At 42.2% G+C, this 19,570-nt stretch overlaps 2 protein-coding genes across 3 annotated transcripts; both read right to left on the reverse strand.

Annotated features, from left to right (window-relative positions):
* Positions 1-2,273: 2,273 nt before the first annotated feature.
* LOC108439103 (endonuclease domain-containing 1 protein-like) lies at positions 2,274-5,478 on the reverse strand. 2 transcript variants are annotated; one of them, XM_017717309.2, is made up of 3 exons: positions 5,385-5,478; positions 3,161-3,493; positions 2,274-3,037 (listed from the first exon to the last, which is right to left on the reverse strand). In XM_017717309.2, the coding sequence occupies exons 2-3, from the start codon at positions 3,461-3,463 to the stop codon at positions 2,525-2,527; spliced, it is 816 nt and encodes a 271-aa protein (XP_017572798.1). In that variant the 5' UTR covers positions 3,464-3,493; positions 5,385-5,478; the 3' UTR covers positions 2,274-2,524. The 2 variants fall into 2 exon arrangements, with proteins under 2 accessions (XP_017572798.1, XP_017572797.1); XM_017717308.2 differs by having other exon boundaries at positions 3,161-3,496; positions 5,385-5,457.
* A 5,188-nt stretch (positions 5,479-10,666) lies between these two features.
* On the reverse strand, positions 10,667-13,536 carry LOC108439104 (endonuclease domain-containing 1 protein-like). Its single transcript, XM_017717310.1, has 3 exons — positions 13,453-13,536; positions 11,466-11,805; positions 10,667-11,342 (listed from the first exon to the last, which is right to left on the reverse strand). The coding sequence occupies exons 2-3, from the start codon at positions 11,757-11,759 to the stop codon at positions 10,830-10,832; spliced, it is 807 nt and encodes a 268-aa protein (XP_017572799.1). The 5' UTR covers positions 11,760-11,805; positions 13,453-13,536; the 3' UTR covers positions 10,667-10,829.
* Between the last annotated feature and the right edge of the window lie 6,034 nt (positions 13,537-19,570).

The raw sequence follows: 19,570 nt of genomic DNA on the forward strand, positions 1-19,570 counted from the left end.
GTAGCGCCCGTGGCGGTGGAGAGGTGGAGCTGCTGTCAGAGCCCAGGGCACATGGGCCCTTAACAAAGGACAGGTGCACTGGTTCAGGTGAGGAGCCAAGACACTTTAAAAACGGAGACTTTCCAAGGTAGGGAGGACGGATTTGGCTGGAGCAGCAATGCTTGGCTGGAGAGTTGTCAGTAAAGAGAAGTAATCAGTTAAGAATCAATTAACTATAATCTGCTGTCTCCAGAATCATTTAACAGTATAATCTGCTGTGTCCAGGATCAGTTAACTATAATCTGCTGTCTCCAGAATAAATTAACAGTATAATCTGCTTTTTTCAGAAACAATTAACAAAAAATAATCTGGTGTCTCCAGAATCATTTAACAGTATAATCTGCTGTTTCCAGACTCAATTAACAGAAAAATCTACTGTCTCCAGAATCAATTAATTGTATAACTTGCTGTCTCCATGATCAATTAACAGTATAATCTGCTGTCTCCAGAATCAATTAATTGTATAACCTGCTGTCTCCAGAATCAATTAACAGTATAATCTGCTGGCTCCAGAATCAATTAAACAGTATAATCTGCTGTTTCCAGGATCAGTTTCCAGGATCAGGTAATTATAATCTGCTGGCTCCAGAATCAATTAACAGTATAATCTCCTGGCTCCAGAATTAATTAATTGTATAACTTGCTGTCTGTAGAAACAACATTATAATTTGCTTTCTCTAGAAACAATTAATATTATAATCTGCTGTTTCCAGAAACAACGATAATCTACTGTCTCCAGAATCAATTAATTGTATAACTTGCTGTCTCCATGATCAATTAACAGTATAATCTGCTGTCTCCAGAATCAATTAATTGTATAACCTGCTGTCTCCAGAATCAATTAACAGTATAATCTGCTGGCTCCAGAATCAATTAAACAGTATAATCTGCTGTCTCCAGAATCAATTAATTGTATAACTTGCTGTCTCCATGATCAATTAACAGTATAATCTACTGTCTCCAGAATCAATTAATTGCATAATTTGCTGTCTCCATGATCAATTAACATTATAATCTGCTGTCTCCAGAATCAATTAACAGTATAATCTACTGTCTCCAGAATCAATTAACAGTACAATCTGCTGTCTCTTAAGAGTCAGTGCAAATAATTGCTTTATTAATTGTTGGAATTTCAAAGAATTATGAGCCCAGGTTCAATGGTGGAGACAGTCTTCCTTCACAATGTTTGAAGGTCATAATGCCTCAAACCGCTGAACAAATTGATGTTCATTAGATGAATTCATCCAAGCCACCCTCCATGTTCTTAAGACTTGTTCTTAATAATGTCCAAACATAACTGGACCTTCTAGAGCTCTGAACCTTCTGGAATGTAAAGCAGGCCTTTTTCATCCCTCAGAAATAGTGAACTTTCTGAATGACAGTCTAGTTTCCCACTTGTGCTCATGCATTACAGTGATGTTATCATGGATAAGGGGGTTTAACTCTGCTTCACACTAATGCACAAGTTTTTGTAGCTTGGTGCCTCACACAGTTTAGAACCTGTATTCAGATTTCAAGAAAGACTAAACATTTCCTGAAGGTAAAGTTTGGCCTGTGGCGTCATCCTGAGGAGGAGCTGACTTACACTGGTTGGGAAGCCAAACATGAACCTAGAAATGCACACACATCAGCGTGGGTTCAAGGCAGAGCTTTTATTTATACATAGGTGAGCAATCAAGGCGATCAAGGCTGATTTGTCCATATTGAAAATGGCAACCCAAGTGGAACCACACCTCCAAAATTGGTGAGGCAACGTTTTAGGCTGTAAAGTCTAAGATCGAAAAAAAGAGAAAAAGTTGCTTTTGGCAAAAATTTTACAGTTGTGAGTTTTTTTTATTGTATCTGAAATTGCTGTATTCTATCTGTAAATTCGGTTTGAAAAACTAATGAAACTAAGAATTTTCAGACTCCAGCTATAATTCAGAGCGCCGCTCTTCTAATGGCTTTACACACTGATGTGTAAGAATTCAGTCTTTTACTTGCTTTAGTGATGTCAAAGAGAAAAGAACAATGAAGCTTACAAAATGATTTATTAAAACTGCAGAAAGTGAAAATGAATCTACAGAGTGCAGGTTTCTTGTAAGGAAGGAGAAAAAAAGATTTGTTTAAACCTTCTTTAAACCTTCAAACTTGTAGGCTGAGTAGACGGGGATCCTGTTTGCTGTGTCATATTCTCAAAGTGATGAGACCAAATTGGCTGCAAAACCTAAAACCTAAAGAAATAAACAACTTCATTCTTTCACACACTTTATTGAAGTCAAAAACATATTAAGAATGAACATTTTACAAAGTGATTTGCGAAAAATCATTGACAGAAATCGATTAATGAAAAGTACATAATGCAAAAATAGTAAAGAGAGAAAGAGAGATTTTTTTTTATGTTTTGTTGCAAAGGATGTTCTCCGTCATGATTTGGAGGTCTTTCTTTTATTTTTGATGAGACTGAATTGGATGTTAAAACCAACCTCCAAGGAGAAGAGCTGGATTAATTACATTTACCACCAAATACATTGAAAACTGGACCATACAGACCACTCAGCATTGTATCTAGATTCTTGATTGACATTTCCTGCACTGGGACATTTTTGTTCTGTCCTAAGAAACCACTTGCAGCTTTCACTTGCTGATTGTTGTCTAGACAGCAGTAAGCGGTCCAGAAGTAACTGGGAATACGAACTCTGTTCTTTAGTTTACCAGTGCCAGGAACCACCCCGGTGACGATATAGGCTGAATTTCCCTTACAATTCTGCACCAGAGTGTCAGCCACAGCTTTCTCTGTAATCCTCCACTGTCCTCTATTGAAAGACTTGTCTTGTGGAGCAGCGTTGGTGAGGGTGAAGGTGGCATCAGAGCAGCTCTGTGACGTGGCATGGAGGACCGGAGCCAGATGTCCTCTGTCATAGCCTGAATTTGCGTAGTCGTCATTAACAGCTTGATTTTGTATGTTGGTCACGCTGCTTTCAGTTGCCATCTTTTTGCTATAATTTATGTTTTCAAGCTGTAATAATTTGTTCAATGAGAAGAAGACGAGATCTGATTAATGACGGGCAAAGCTCAAAACATGAAAATAATATAATAAATGCATGTACACAAAAAAGTGACACAATGCTGGTTAACATACCTGAGGTTCAATATACCAGTTGCTTTGTCTTGTACATTGTGTATAACCATTAAACCTGTAGGCTGAGTAGACGGGGATCCTGTTTGCTGTGTCATACAGTGTTGCGTATTCATATGTGTTACCTAGAATTTGGCAGATCTCTTTGTAATTGTTTCCTGGAAATACAGTCGGAGGAGACAGAGCTCCTCCTGGGTCAGCAAAGAACTGAGGACACGTCTGGGTGGAACTGTTTACAACTTCACTGGAACATCTAGAGAGAGTCAGCAGAAGCAGCACTAGAGTGAATAGGTTCATGATGACCATCAGGAAGAGGGATGCGATGGGGAACAGAATCTGCTGGAGGAAAAAAGGAAACAAAACTGGTCCACTTTCTGGGTTATGCACACAAACGAAGGAAAAACACAGGTCGAGGAGCACTTCATGAAAAACTGAAGAAATAAAAATTTAAAAGAAATTAAAATGTAAAAATAACAGTTCTATTTGTAACATTCAGGCAGATCATGTCAGTGTTTCTTTGAGTTTCTGACTATATAACTAAACAAAAAAGAACATGTTGCCTTATACCAGAGACATTGAGTGAATTTACATCATAATCAGATTTCTGCAGTTATCTGATTATTCAAATGGTTGTGTAAACTTGTGTAAACATAATACTCTGATTTCTTACTTGGGTAACATCCCATTCGTAATCCATAGGGTTTAATATGATGTCGGCCCACCCTTTGCAGCTATAACAGCTTCAACTCCTCTGGGAAGGCTTTCAAGAAGGTTGAAGAGTGTGTTTATGGGAATTTTTGACTGTTCTTACAGAAGCACATTTGAGAGGTCAGATACTGATGTTGGACGAGAAGACCTGACTCAGTCTCCGCTCTAATTCATCCCAAAGGTGTTCTATCAGGTTGAGGTCCGGACTCTATGCAGGCCAGTCAAGTTCTTCCACACCAAACTCGCTCATCCACGTCTTTATGGACCTGCTTTGTGAACAGGTGCACAGTCGTGTTCGAACAGGAAGGGGCCATTCCCAAACTGTTCCCACCAATTCGGGAGCATGAAATTGTCCAAAATCTCTTAGTGCTGAAGCATTAAGAGTTCCTTTCACTGGAACTAAGGGGCAGAGCCGAACTCCTGAAAAACCACCCCACACCATAATCCCCCCTCCACCAAACTTTACACTCGGCACAATGCAGTCGGACAAGTACCGTTCTCAAGGCAACCATCAAACCCAGACTCATCTATCTGATTGCCAGACGGAGAAGCGTGATTCGTCACTCCAGAGAACATGTCTCCACTGCTCTGGAGTCCAGTGGCAGCGATTTATACCACTACATTCGACACTCTGCATTGTGCTTCGTGATGTAAGGCTTGGATGCAGCAGCTCGGCCATGGAAACCCATTCCATGAAGCTCTCTAAGCTGTTCTTGAGCTAATCTGAAGGCCACATGAAGTTTGGAGGTCTGTAGGGATTGACTCTGCAGAAAGTTGGCAAGCTCTGCGCACTATGCACATTACCATAGTATAAAAAATACATCAGTAAGTTTCTCTACTGTTTCATTATCATTTATGGTGGTTGGTTAGTGTAGTGGCTAACTTCTATGCTGTAGACTGGGGTTCAATCCCCACCTAGGTCAGCACCCTACACTACACCAATAAGAGTCCTTGGGCAAGACTCCTAACACCACCTTCGCCTACCTGTGTAAAATGATCAAACTGTAAGTCGCTCTGGATAAGAGCATCTGCTAAATACCATAAATGTTAAATGTAAATTATCAAACAACTCTGAATGACTATATTTACATCTCAATCAATTACATCAATTTGGAAGAATACTTCTTTCAATTTCTGCAACATTTAACACAACAAACAACAATAATAATAATACTAATACTTCTACTAATAATAACAATAAATGGAAGACAGGGGGCATTTGTGGGCTGGAGGTTAGGGCACCAGCCCTGTGACTTGAAGGTTGCTGGTGCGATCCCCTTGGCTGACAGTCCATGACTGAAGTGCCTTTGAGCAAGGCACCTAACCCCCAATTGCTCCCCAGGTGCCGTGGAAGGGCTGTCCACTTCTCCAGGCAGGTGTGTGTGTTCACTAGTGTGTAGTGTGGGCATTTCACTGCACGGATGGGTTAAATGCAGAGGTCTCATTTCACAGTGTGCAAACACAGTGACAAATGGTTGTAAATTCAAAAAATTCAAATTAAATTACATTTAATTCCTACCTGTTACTGCTGGGTTCAATGCAGAGGTCTCACCAAACAGCACTCGTTCCTGTCTTTCACCTTCACGTCCTTCAGCTCATGCTGTGTATATACACCTTACATTCTCAGTGACGTTTGCCGCACCATGACTTGACAAATTTAATCAGGAAGTTAATGAGGAACTTGGTGAATCATCAAGAGATAAAAGAGTGGAGTAAATAAAGCAAGTTCTTCTTTCACACGGAACGTTTTAAACATGCCATTTTAATGGTCCAAACAGACAAAAACAATAGCCTCCATGCTATGATCAGCACACCTTTTGGTATATTTAAAGGGTTCTTATCACCACCATTGTAAAGTGATTATAGTCACCAGGTTTCTTTACAACAGGCATGTCAAAATGGGGACCTTCTGGGCCAAAGTGCTATGGAGGTTAGGATTCATCTAATACTCTGAATTCAGGTCATGAAGGTCGCTTTACACCACGTGAGTACTGAGTGAATACTTTTGGAAATATAGTGTATATTGTCCCGTGCCCTAGACATTTGGTTGGTCACTAAATTGCAAAAGGTATGTGAACACCTGACAATCAAACCAATATCAGCTTGTTGGACATTCCATTCCAAAATCATCAGCATTAATATAGAGTTAGTATTCATAATATATTATAACAGAGCCTTTTGTGGCTATAACAGCCACCAATCTTCTGGACAGATTTCCACAAGATTTTGGAGTATGTCTGTCATAATTTGTGCCCATTCAGTCAAAAAAGCATTTGTGAGGTCAGTCATTGATGTTAGTCACGAAGGCCTGGCTCACCACTGACATTTCAATTCATCTCAAAGGTGCTCAGTGGGGTTGAGGTCAGGGTGTGCAGGCCACTGGAGTTCCTCCACACAAAACTTGTTAAACCACATCTTTATGGATCTCATTTTAGGCAGGGCTATAGTCATGCTGGAAGAGGATAGGGGTCTTCCCCAAAGTTGGAATCATATAACTGTCTAAAATGTCTTTGTGTGCTGTAACATTAACATGTCATTTCACTGGAACTAAGGGGACCAAACCCTGAAAGACAGCCCCAGCCCATTATCCCTCCTCCACCAAACTTTACTGTTGGCACTATGCATTCCAGTAGATAGGAGTCTCCTGGCATCCACCAAACCCAAATTCATCTATCAGACTGCCAAATAGTGAGGTGTGATTCATCACTCTGCAGAATTCATTGGTATTCTGTGGTGTACTTTACACCACTCTAGCCGACATTTGACACTGCACATAATGATCCTAGGCTTCTGTACAGCTGCTCAGCCATGGAAACCCTTTTATTGAAGGTCTTGAATAACAGTTTATGTGTTGATGTTGCTTCTACTTGTGGCAAAGATGGCATCCTGTGACAGTGCCACATTTAGTCACTGAGCTCTTCAGTACGACCCATTTTACTGCCAGTGTTTGTGGAAATCGCTTGGCTATGTGTTTGATATGTATATATATATTAGCAATAGGTGTGGCTGAAACACTTGAACTCAGTAAATAGGAGGGATCCTTCGTTTGGCCATACAGTGTATATATAAATACAAAAATTCATATCTCCAAATTGGTAACTTTAGAGGAGAAGGAAAAACCCTAACATAACAATCTTTACCACATACAGACAAATTATAAAATGCATTTCCCTTAGTATTAAGTTCTCATTGCAATCAAATTAAGTCCTCCATTCATTTTTTTTCTGTTGTATGCCGTTTAAACACCAGCACGCACAAAATAAACACACCAGACTTTAATCTGTACTGACTTATAACTTTGCAAAGTGCACTGTAAACACATAGCAAGTCCAGGTATGGTTGTTTCTGTGGTAACACTGTGCAAAACTTGGTAAAACATGCATGAGGTTTACATTCATGAGACCATAGCAGATGTAATTGGTGGTGTTACAGTGAAACAGCAATTGTTAAATCAACCGTGAGACCTCAAAAGGTGTGTTAACTTCTTTTCACTTAGAAAATCAACAAAACATGTACTATGACCAGGGCACCAAACATTTGCACACAACTATGTTTTAAAATTCAGTCATGGTGACGAAGTAGAGCATCTACCACTATTTAACCTCTATCAACATTACATATGAAAACTTGAAAACTTGAAAACATGTGAAAGAAATTCCCTCATGGTCAAATTATATGTTTTCCCCACAAAATTTTGATTTAACATATTGAAAAAGGCTATATCAGTGCTCATTGTCATAGCTCATAATGCTTACTGCCATTTAATCTACTGCAAACTAATAACTGCCTTTGTAAAAGTCTTTGTCATGTGATATTTTGTAGACAAAATAATGGACATTGAACTTTTAGCAGTAAGCATGCGACTGTACTACTTGTCTAGGCAGTTTTTGCATGTTTTTGCAATAGTGGTGTATATTCCACCATCTGATGTTGCTGTCTTCGTGTGTGACGTCATCCCCAACATGACAGGGGGACTACAGACTCAGTACCTACAAGCCCTGATCATCGTCATATCAGAGGACCTTAACCTGACAGTCTTTCCTGCATTTTACCAGCATTCAAACAGCACGTCAGATGTCCCACCAGGAACAGAGGACATTAGACTTCCTTTATGCCAATGTCAATGAGGCAAATAACTCTTTTACACTTCCTCCACTGGGAAACTCAAACCACAACCCCTGTACTGAGGCAACCCATGGAGACCACATCCATCAGGAAATGGTCAGCTGAGGCCCTGAAATGGACACTTTGAAACACTGGCTAAGCCATTCTTTGTGAATCCCATATTGAGGAGATCAATGTTCTCCAAGACTGAGTGTTGCTTTGTGAACAACAAACAGTAGGTCACTGACAACCTGAAGGCCCTGCTGAATGAAAAGAAGAAGGCTGTTAGGGCTGGTGATAGGGATGGTATGAGGGGCATACAGAGGGAGCTGAAGGTAAGAATTAAAGAGTGCAAGGAGGACTACAGGAGAAAAATCGAGAGACAATCTTTAGAGGGCAGAAGAGAAAGAGGTATGGAAAGGAATAACAAAAGTTTCAGGCCACAATTTGCCCTGCAATCATCAGACCAAGAGCTGGATGAAGGCAAATGAGCTCAACACTTTCTTCAGTAGGTTCAATAGTGGACCATTGGCCTTTCCTTTACCTGGGACTTTACTGCATCTCGTTCCACTTTTGTGTCCTCATCGGTCTCAAACAGTGATCACTCCCAGCTGTCTCACCCACGTTTTCCTCATCCAGTGAGAAGGGAGTTACAACAATTGAAGGCAGGAAAAGTGGTGGGCCCTGATGGTGTCAGTGTTAAAGTACCAAAAGCCTGCACAGACCAGCAGGATGGAGTTCTGCAATTTATTTACAACCTGAGCCTGAAACTGCAGATGGTTTTGATACTTTGGAAAACATCCTGCTATTGTCCCCAATACCAAAGATCAAGTACCCCAATTAACTGAATGACTACAGACCTGTAGCACTGATGTCTCATCTGGTGAAGTCACTGGAGAGGATTGTCCTGAGTTGTCAGATGACACTGTTATTGTGTGGTGTATTAAGGGGGGAGGAAGAAGGAGTAAAGTAGGTTTGTGGACAGATATTAGCACAACCATATATAACAGTAACTGTGAGAAGTGACAAACTGTAACAATAATGGTAATTTCAGTTCTTTTATATATATAAAATAAAATAAAGGGAACACTCAAATAACACATCCTAGATCTGAATGAGTGAAATCTACTTTGTTCTGTACAAAGTTGAATGTGCTGACAACAAAATCACACAAAAATCATCAATGGAAATCAAATTTATTAACCAATGGAGGCCTGGATTTGGAGTCACACACAAAATTAAAGTGGAAAAAACACACGACAGGCTGATCCAACTTTGATGTAATGTCCTTAAAACAAGTCAAAATGAGGCTCAGTATTGTGTGTAGCCTCCAGTTCTTTTATGTATATATATATATATATATATATATATATATATATATATATATATATATGTGTGTGTGTGTGTGTGTGTGTGTGTGTGTGTGTGTGTGTGTGTGTGTGTGTGTGTGTATCTTCTTCTTCTTTCGGCTGCTCCCTTTAGGGGTCACCACAGCGGATCATCTGCCTCCATCTTGCCCTATCCACTGCCTCCTCTACTTTTACACCACCATCTCCATGTCCACCTTCACTACATCCATAAACCTTCTCTGAGGTCTACCTCTTCTCCTTCTGCCCGGCAGCTCCATCTCCAACATTCTTTGACCAATATATCCACTATTCCTCCTCAACACATGTCCAAACCATCTCAACCTGGCCTCTCTGGCTTTATCTCCAAACTGCTCCACCTTCACTGTCCCTCTGATCTGCTCATTTCTAATCTTGTCCATCCTTGTCACTCCCAACGAAAATCTCAGCATCTTCATCTCTGCCACCTCCAGCTCAGCCTCCTGTCTTTTAAACAGAGCCACAGTCTCCAAACCATACATCATAGCAGGACGCACTACTGTCTTGTAAACCTTCCCTTTCACTCTTGCTGCTATCCTTCTGTCACACATCAGCCCTGACACCCGTCTCCACCCACTCCATCCTGCCTGCACCCTCTTCTTCACCTCTTTTCTACACTGTCCATTGCTCTGGATGGTTGACCCAAGATATTTGAAGTCATCCACCTTTACGACCTCTACTCCTTGCATCTTCACCTTTCCACCTGCCTCCCTTCTTGTCTCTACTGACCTTCATTCCTCTCCTCTCCAGTGCAAACCTCCACCTCTCCAGATTCTCTTCCACCTGCTCTCTACTCTCACCACAGATTACAATGTCATCTGCAAACATCATGGTCCATGGAGCCTCCTGCCTGACCTCATCTGTCAACCTTTCCATCACCATTGCAAACAAGAAGGGGCTCAAAGCTGATCCCTGATGTAACCCTACCTTCACCTTGAAACCATTTGTCACTCCAACTGCACACCTCACCACTGTCTCACTATCCTCATACGTCCTGCACCACCCTAACATACTTTTCAGCTACACCTGACTTCCTCATACAGTACCACAGTTCCTGTCTTGGCACACTATCATATGCCTTCTCTAGATCCACAAAGACACAATGTAGCTCCTTCTGACCTTCTCTGTACTTCTCTACCAACACTCTCAATGGGTGCTGATGGATACTCTCAAAGTGGCCAAATTGGCTGTAAAACCTAAAACCTAAATAAATAAACGACTTCATTCTTTCACACACTTTATTGAAGTCAAAAACATATTAAGAATGAACATTTTACAAAGTGATTTGTGAAAAATCATTGATGGAAATTGATTAATGAAAAGTACATAATGCAAAAATAGTAAAGAGAGAAAGAGAGAGATTTTTTTATGTTTTGATGCAAAGGATGTTCTCCGTCATGATTTGGAGCTCTTTCTTTTATTTTTGGTGAGACTGAATTGGATGTTGAAAGCAACCTCCAAGGAGAAGAGCTGGATTAATTACATTTACCACCAAATACACGGAAAACTTGACCATACAGATCACTCAGCTTTCTAGCTAGATTCTTGATTGACATTTCCTGCACTGGATTATTTTCGTTCTGTCCTAAGAAACCACTTGCAGCTTTCACTTGCTGATTATTGTCTAGACAGCAGTAAGCGGTCCAGAAGTAACTGGGAATACAAACTCTGTTCTTTAGTTTACCAGTGCCAGGAACCACCCCGGTGACGATATAGGCTGAATTTCCCTTACAATTCTGCACCAGAGTGTCAGCCACAGCTTTCTCTGTAGTCCTCCACTTTCCGCTGTTGAAAGAGCTGTCTTGTGGAGCAGCGTTGGTGAGGGTGAAGGTGGCATCAGAGCAGCTCTGTGACGTGGCATGGAGGACCGGAGCCAGATGTCCTCTGTGATAGCCTGAATTTGCGTAGTCGTCATCAACAGCTTGATTTTGTATGTTGGTCACGCTGCTTTCAGTTGCCATCTTTTTGCTATAATTTATGTTTTCAAGCTGTAATAATTTGTTCAATGAGAAGAAGACGAGATCTGATTAATGACGGGCAAAGCTCAAAACATGAAAATAATATAATAAATGCATGTACACAAAAAAGTGACACAATGCTGGTTAACATACCTGAGGTTCAATATACCAGTTGCTTTGTCTTGTACATTGCATCAAACCATTAAACCTGTAGGCTGAGTAGACGGGGATCTTGTTTGCTGTGTCATACAGTGTTGCGTATTCATATGTGTTACCTAGAATTTGGCAGATCTGTTTGTACTTCTTTCCTGGAAATACAGTCGGAGGAGACAGAGTTCCTCCTGGGTTAGCAAAGAACTGAGGACACGTCTGGGTAAAATCAGTTACAACTTCACTGGAACATCTAGAGAGAGCCAACAGAAGCAGCACCGGAGCGAGAAAGACCATGATGGAGCTCAGGAAGAGGGACTTGATGGAGAATGGACAACAGAATCTGAAAGAAATGAAGGAAAAAGATAAAGGCTGAAGAGCCCGCCATAAAACACGAGCTTAAAGGCAGCAGGCAGTTAAAGTATCAGCTTATCACTCAAATAATAACACTATCATTAAAACTGTGTAATGTAAAGGATTAATCAAATAAATCCACTTCTGAAAAATGAATATTTCAGGTTATGTAAATATTAATCTAAAAAGAGTTATTTGAGGCAAGTTTGCAAAATGCCGAATGGTGGTTGTAACTTCTAATCCTTGTTGGCTCCTGTGCAGAACTTGGTCTGAGGAGGAGACTAATATGTGGAAGCTCTAGCTTCCATACAGCAATTCAGACATGAAATTCTGTAAATAGTTCATACTGATATCTCATGCTTTATATGTAATTGGCCCTGTGATAAACTGGTGACCTGTCCAAGGTGTTTCCTGCCTTCCACCCAGTGACTGCTGGGATGGACTCTAGCTCCCCATTGTGACCCAGAAGGAGAAGTGGCTTAGAAGGCTTAGCAGAAACGAGAATAACTAGTGTTATTATCATCCCAGTCTATTAAAAAGAGTTAAGTTCCATTTGTAACACGTGGACATTGGCAGTGAGTGCGCTTACACGCATTTAGTAACCCGATAACTGCAGAAAATCGGATTTTGTTAGTAATCCAATATATGCCAATCAATGGGTCTGACAGTTATCAGATTGCTGCTTTGCAACCAGCCAATAAACTCACTGAAGAAGACATGACATAAACATGATTCAAGACTAAAACTTCATGCCGAGGCTTCTTTAAAAAAAAAAAACATTGCACCATTTTACCTGAAAACATGAACATATCATCTAGAAGATGAAGAATATTTAAATCATTTATCTAATCAAGAATGTATATGGTTTGGTATTATTGTCAGTCCAAAAAACACAGCTTGCTCATTTCTGGTACAGCTGTCTGTTTTGCACATGCACAGACTGAGCAATACGAAAGAAATCACAGTAAGAGTCCACATGCACTGAGAAACCTGATTACTGAGCTAAAATCCAGTCTCTTTATCAGATTTCTTAATCAGATTTCTACATCGGAATACAGTGTTTATTAATTAATTTATTTTATTTAGTTTATTAATTAAGTTTATTAGTTAATTGCAGAAATCTGATTATGATCAGATTATTGAGTGCATATAAACAAGTTTGTCATTAATGCCTACAACTAAAGGAAACAACAATCTACAATCTGTTTTTGGCCTTCAATTAAAGTTCTATAAAGTACAGGGACTGTACAACTGACAACTATAATAATCTGTAGGTGTGTATTTAGAGCTTAAGACCTCTAAAAACAACCCCAAATGAAACATTTATTCATTTTTCTACCTCCAACTTCTTACCATCAATAACATTCCTTATAAAACCACTGAAGACACTTCTAAGTTTCCTAGTAAATAAACTGGCTATGTTTGTGTTGTAGACATTGTCACCTCTGGTCTTTAGAACGTTTCTCTATTGCTTCACATCAAACCACACTGAATGATTTATTTACAGCTCAACGATAAATAAATGAACCTCTGCATCTTAAAAAACAGCCCAATTCACTTCCTTCAACTTGCAAAGACACTATTTACAAGGCCTTGATTTTTAAATAGTAATAAGCAGATAAGACCCAGTTCCTACCTGTCACTGCTGGGATCAATGCAGAGGTCTCACCAAAGGGTGCTGGTTCCTTACTTGCTCACCTTCTTCAGCTCAGCCTTCTATATATACACGTTTACACCTGCATGAATATGTGACATCTGCTAAACCAAAAGGACAGAAATTTAATCAAGAATGAGGAACTTGAAGAGATATGCGAGTGGGGAATCAAGTTCTTTTTCCCCTGTGGAACATTTTAAACATACTTTGAGATTAAATGACTCAAGCGTTTCAGCACATTTGCCTTTATCAGTTTTAAAAAGAACAATGGCTGTGTTGTAAAGGTCAGGAAGTACAATTTAAAAACAACCAATACAATGTTGCATGTTAACTACCAATAATGATAAAAATTTATAGAATATTAATTAATAATGATTATATATATATATTATATATATAAATAATAGTGATTTTATGGATGTTAGTGTGTTTGTTTAACCATTTTCAAACCTCTCCTCAAGGAAGCCCAGTATTATATACTCACAGGCCACTTTATTAGGTACACTGTTCAATTGCTTGTTAACACAAATAGCTAATCAGCCAATCACACGGCCACAGCTCAATGCATTTAGAAAGAAAACAATGCTAACAACGAACAATTTACAAAGTGATTTGTGAAAATTCATCAACAGAACTCCCTGATTAAAAGTGCAGAATAAACAGTGTGCGGATTTCTTTATGCAAGTAAAGAGAGAAAGCTTTATTTTCTGATGCAAAGGATGTTCTCCAACATGATTTGGAGTTTGTTCTTTTCTTTTTGGTGAGACTGAATTGGATGTTAAAACCAATCCACCTGAACCTACGAGGAGCAGAGCTGGATTAACTGGAGTTAGCACCAAATACATGGAATCGTTTACCGTACAGATCACTCTGATTTCTGTCCAGCTTCTTTATTGTCATTTCCTTCACTTTCACACTCTTTGCATTCTCTCCTATGAAAGCACCTGAAGCGATCACTTTCAGATTGTTATCTAGACAGCAGTAAGCGGTACAGAAGTGACCGGGAATATTAACTCTGTTCTTTAGTTAATTAGCACCGGGAGCCACCCCGGTGACAACAAAGGCAGAATTTCCCTTACACTTCCCTTACACCAGAGCTTCAGCCACAGCTTTCTCGGTCTTCCTCCACTGGCCTCTGTTGAAAGACTTCTCTTCTGGGGCGGCATTGGTGAGGGTGAAGGTGGCATCAGAGCAGGTCTGTGACGTGTAGAGCTGAGAAGGGACCTTGTTTACTGTGTCATACAGTGTTGCATATTCATAGGTGTTGCCTCGAACTTGGCAGATTTGTTTGTAACTACTACCTCGAAGTTCAGTTGGAGGAGACACAGTTCCTCCTGGATTAGCAAAGAACTGAGTATGGATACTGTTTACGACTTCGCTGGAACATCCAGAGAGAGCCAGCAGCAACAGGACGGGAGTGAGGAGGTTCATGGTGGAGCTCAGGAAGAGGGACGTGAAGAGGAACGTAAACAAAACTGGTCCACTTTCTATAATTATGCATACAAAATGAGAAAACAAAGTCAGAGAAGCCTCTCCATGGATCATCACCTTATCGTGGTGGAGGGGTTTGCATTCTTGAATGATCCTAGGAGCTATGTTGTCTGGAGCAAAGCTCCTGGTAGGGTCTCCCATGGCAAACTGGTCCTAGGTGACAGGTCAGACAAAGAGTGATCCAAAATTCCCCCTATGAAAATAATGAAAGAAGGAGACTTGTGTACCCTGCCCGGATCAGAGTTACCGGGGCCCCACCCTGGAGCCAGGCCTGGGGGAGGGGCTCGCCAGCGAGTGTCCAGCCCAAAGGGGTTACATGAGTCCCCCCTCGCATCGACCCACCACCAATGGGAGGGGCAGTAGTAGGGGTTTGGTGCTTTGTGGATTGGGCAATGTCTGAAGGCGTGTGCCTTGGCGTTCTGATCCTTGGTTGCTGAAACTGGCTTTTGGAACTTAGAATGTTACCTCACTGGCAGGGAAGGAGCCTGAGTTGGTGCGCGAGGTTGAGAGATACCGGCTAGACATAGTCGGGCTCACCTCAACACACAGCTTGGGCTCTGGGTCCAATCTCATTGAGAGGGGCTGGACTGTATTCTTTTCTGGAGTTGCCCATTGTGAGAGGCGGCGGGCAGGTGTGGGCTCTCATAGCCCCTGTATGTTGGGGTTTTCTCCGGTGGACGAGAGGGTAGCTTCCCTATGCCTTCGGGTTGGGGAACGGGTCCTGACTGCTGTCTGTGCTTACGCACCCAGCCTTCTTAGAGTCCTTGGGAAGGATGCTTGAAAGGGCTCCTCCTGGAGACTCTAGTGTCCTACTGGGGGACTTCAACGCTCACGTGGGCAATGACAGTGTGACCTGGAGGGGTGTGATTGGGAGGAATGGCCTCTCTGATCTGAACCCGAGTGGTGTTCAGTTTTTGGACTTCTGTGCAAACCACAGTTTGTCCATCACGAACACCATGTTTGAACACAAGGATGTCCATAAGTGCACATGACACCAGGACACCCTAAGCCGCAGTTCAATGATTGACTTTGTAGCCGTGTCATCGGACTTGCGGCCATGTGTTTTGGACACTCGGGTAAAGAGAGGAGCTGAGCTGTCAACTGATCACCACCTGGTGGTGAGTTGGATCAGGTGGTAGGGGCACCAGATCAGACTGGGCAAACCCAAACGTATAGTGAGGGTTTGCTGGGAACGTCTTGCAGAAGAACCTGTCAGATTGATCTTCAACTCACACCACCGTCAGAACTTTGACCTGATATCGGGGGAGGTGGGGGACATTGACTCAGAATGGGCCATGTTCCGCTCCTCCATTGTTGAAGTGGCTGACTGTAGCTGTGGCCGCAAGGTAGTTGGTGCCTGTCGGGGCGGTAATCCTCGAACACAGTGGTGGACACCCTAGGTGAGAGATACCGTCAAGCTGAAGAAGGAGTCCTACCGGGCATTGTTGGCCTGTGGGACACCAGAGGCAGCTGGCAGGTATCGACAGGCCAAGTGATCTGCAGCTTCAGTCGTCGCCAAGGCAAAAACTCGGGTGTGGGAGGAGTTTGGTGAGGCCTTGGAAAGTGACTAAGTCAGCTCCGAAAAGATTCTGGCATACCGTCAGCTGACTCAGAAGGGGAAAGCAGTGTGCCACTACCACTGTATATAGTGGAGATGGTGTGCTGCTGACTTCGACTGAAGACGTCATTGGGCGGTGGAAGGAATACTTTGAGGACCTTCTCAATCCCACCGCCACATTCTCCAGTGAGGAGGCAGAGGCTGGAGACACGGGAATAGGCTTGTCCATTACTGAGGCAAAGTCATTAAGGTAGTTAAAAAGCTCCTTGGTGGCAAGGCTCCAGGGGTGGATGAGATCCATCCAGAGTTCCTCAAGGCTCTTGATGTTGTGGGGCTGTCTTGCCTGACACACCTTTTCAACATTACGTGGACATCGGGGGCGGTACCACTGGATTGGCAGACTGGGGTAGTGGTGCCTCTTTTTAAAAAAGGGGACCGGAGGGTGTGTTCCAACTACAAGGGAAATCACACTTCTCAGCCTCCCTGGTAAGGTCTATGCAGGGGTACTGGAGAAGAGAGTCCGGCTTATAGTTGAACTTCGGATTCGGGAGGAGCAGTGCGGGTTCCGCCTTGGTCATGGAACACTGGACCAACTCTTCACCCTCTCGAGGATTCTGGAGGGCTCATGGGAGTTTGCCCAACCAGTCCACATGTGCTTTGTGGATCTGGAGAAGGCTTTCGACTGTGTTCCCCGGGGTATTCTGTGGGAGGTGCTTTGGGAGTACGGGGTACTTGGCTCTTTGCTACGAGCCATTCAGGCCCTGTACAAACAAAGCAGGAGCTTGGTTTGCATGGCCGGCAGTAAGTCAGACTCGTTCCCAATGAGAGTTGGACTCCGTCAGGGCTGCCCTTTGTCACCGATTCTATTCATAATTTTTATGGATAGAATTTCTAGGCGCAGTCAGGGGATGGAGGGTGCCCGGTTTGGTGACCTCAAGGTCACATCGCTGCTGTTTGCAGATGATGTGGTCCTACTGGGGACATCAGGCCGTGAACTTCAGCTTTCGCTGGATTGGTTTGCAGCCGAGTGTGAAGCGGCCGGGATGAGGATCAGTACCTCTACATCCAAGACTTTTGGTTCCTAGGTGGAAAAGGGTGGAGAGCCCTCTCTGGGTCTGGGATAAGCTCTTGCTTCAAGTGGAGGAGTTTAAGCATCTCAGGGTCTTGTTCATGAGTGATGGTACAAGGGAGCGGGAGATTGACAGGCGGATTGGTGCTGGGTCAGCAGTGATGAGGACTCTTTACCAGTCTGTTGTGGTAAAGAAAGAGCTGAGCTATAAGGCAAAGCTCTCGATTTACTAGTCGATCTACGTTCCTACCCTCACCTATGGTCATGAGCTTTGGGTAATGACCGAAAGAATAAGATTGCGAATACAAGCGACCAAAATGAGTTTCCTCTGCAGGGTGTCTGGACTCTCCCTTAGAGATAGGCTGAGAAGTTCGCTCATCCGGGAGTAGAGCCGCTGCTTCTTCACGTCGAGAGGAGCCAGTTGAGGTGGTTCGGGCATCTGGTAAGGATGCCTCCTGGACGCCTCCCTCGTGGTGTCACAGGCAAGTCCACGAGGGAGGAGACCCCGGGGAAAACCCATGACACACCGGCGTGACTATATTGCCCAGTTGGCCTGGGAGCGCCTCGGGAACGCCCCCCAGAGAGCTAGTGGAAGTGGCTGGGGAAAGGGAGGTCTGGGCCTCAGAGAAGCAAATACAGGGTTATAATGTTATAATAATGTTAGGAACAATGTAACATAAACCAAATGATCAATGATCTTCAAAGAAAGGCGAAGTGAAAATCAAACACTAAAAGCAAAAGCTTACATATAGTTCAAACAAAAAACTTGATGTACATCTACTAATATCATACCTACTTAGGATAGCTTTCAATCAATCAATCAATTAACCTGTACTTAAATAAGAGTACATTTAGTGTGATGCTCATTTACAATGTAACTGTAGAATGCTGTGTATATGGTCCTATATACACTGTGTGCACAATTATTAGTCAAGTGATTATTTTGACCATATTATCATTTTTAGGCATATTTTCTAACTCCAAGCTGGATAAATTTGAATGCTTAATGGATTTAAGCATAGCAGGTGATGGGTATCTGTGTAATGAGGGAGGGTGTGGCCTAAGGAGGTCAAGGTGTGCATAATTATTAGGCAGCTTTTTTGTTTAGGCAAAATGGGCCAAAAAAAAAAAAAAAAAAAGAGATTGAACTAACTCTGAAAATTTAAAAATTACCAAAAGTCTCTCAGAGGGATGCAGAACTCTTGAAATTGCTAAGATATTGGGGCGTGATCACAGAACCATCAAACGTTTTGTTGCAAATAGTCAACAGGGTCGCAAGAAATGTGCTGAGAAAAAAAGACGCAAAATAACTGCCAAGGATTTGAGAAGAATTAAGCGTGAAGCTACCAGGAACCCATTATCTTCCAGTTCTGTCATATTCCAGAACTGCAACCTAGCTGGAGTTTCAAGAAGTACAATATGTTCAGCGCTCAGAGACATGGCCAAGGTAAGGAAGGCTGAAACCCGACCACCACTGAACAAGACACATAAGCTGAAGTGTCTAGACTGGTCTAAGAAGAATCTGAAGACAGATTTTTTTAAAGGTTTTATGGACTGATTAAATGAGTGGCTCTTGACGGACGAGATGGATGGGCCCATGGCTGGATCAGTAATGGGACAGAGCTCCACTTCGAGTCAGACGCCAGCAAGGTGGAGGTGGGTTACTGGTATGGGCTGGTATTATTAAAGATGAGCTGGTTGGACCTTTTCGGGTTGAAGGTGGGCTCAAAATCAACTCCCAAGCCTACTGCCAGTTTTTAGAAGACACTTTCTTTAAGCAGCGGTACAGGACGAATCTGCATCTTTCAAAAAGACAATGATTTTTATGCAGGACAATGTTCCATCACATGCATCCAACAAGCCAGTAAAGGCAATAAAGATGAAATATTATGACATGGCCCCCTTCCTCACCTGACCTGAACCCAATTGAGAACTTGTGGGCAATTCTTAAACGGGAGATTTACAGTGAAAGAAAACAGTAC

Source organism: Pygocentrus nattereri, chromosome 12, assembly GCF_015220715.1.
Source record: "Pygocentrus nattereri isolate fPygNat1 chromosome 12, fPygNat1.pri, whole genome shotgun sequence".
Taxonomy (NCBI): Eukaryota; Metazoa; Chordata; class Actinopteri; order Characiformes; family Serrasalmidae; genus Pygocentrus; species Pygocentrus nattereri.

Excerpts from the sequence above, each read along its gene's own strand:
- LOC108439103 (XM_017717309.2), bottom strand. The coding sequence starts at position 3,463 with ATGGTCATCATGAACCTATTCACTCTAGTGCTGCTTCTGCTGACTCTC. Across the intron at positions 3,038-3,160 it reads ACTGGTATATTGAACCTCAG|CTTGAAAACATAAATTATAG; the intron begins GTATGTTAACCA and ends AAATTATTACAG.
- LOC108439104 (XM_017717310.1), bottom strand. The coding sequence starts at position 11,759 with ATGGTCTTTCTCGCTCCGGTGCTGCTTCTGTTGGCTCTCTCTAGATGT. Across the intron at positions 11,343-11,465 it reads ACTGGTATATTGAACCTCAG|CTTGAAAACATAAATTATAG; the intron begins GTATGTTAACCA and ends AAATTATTACAG.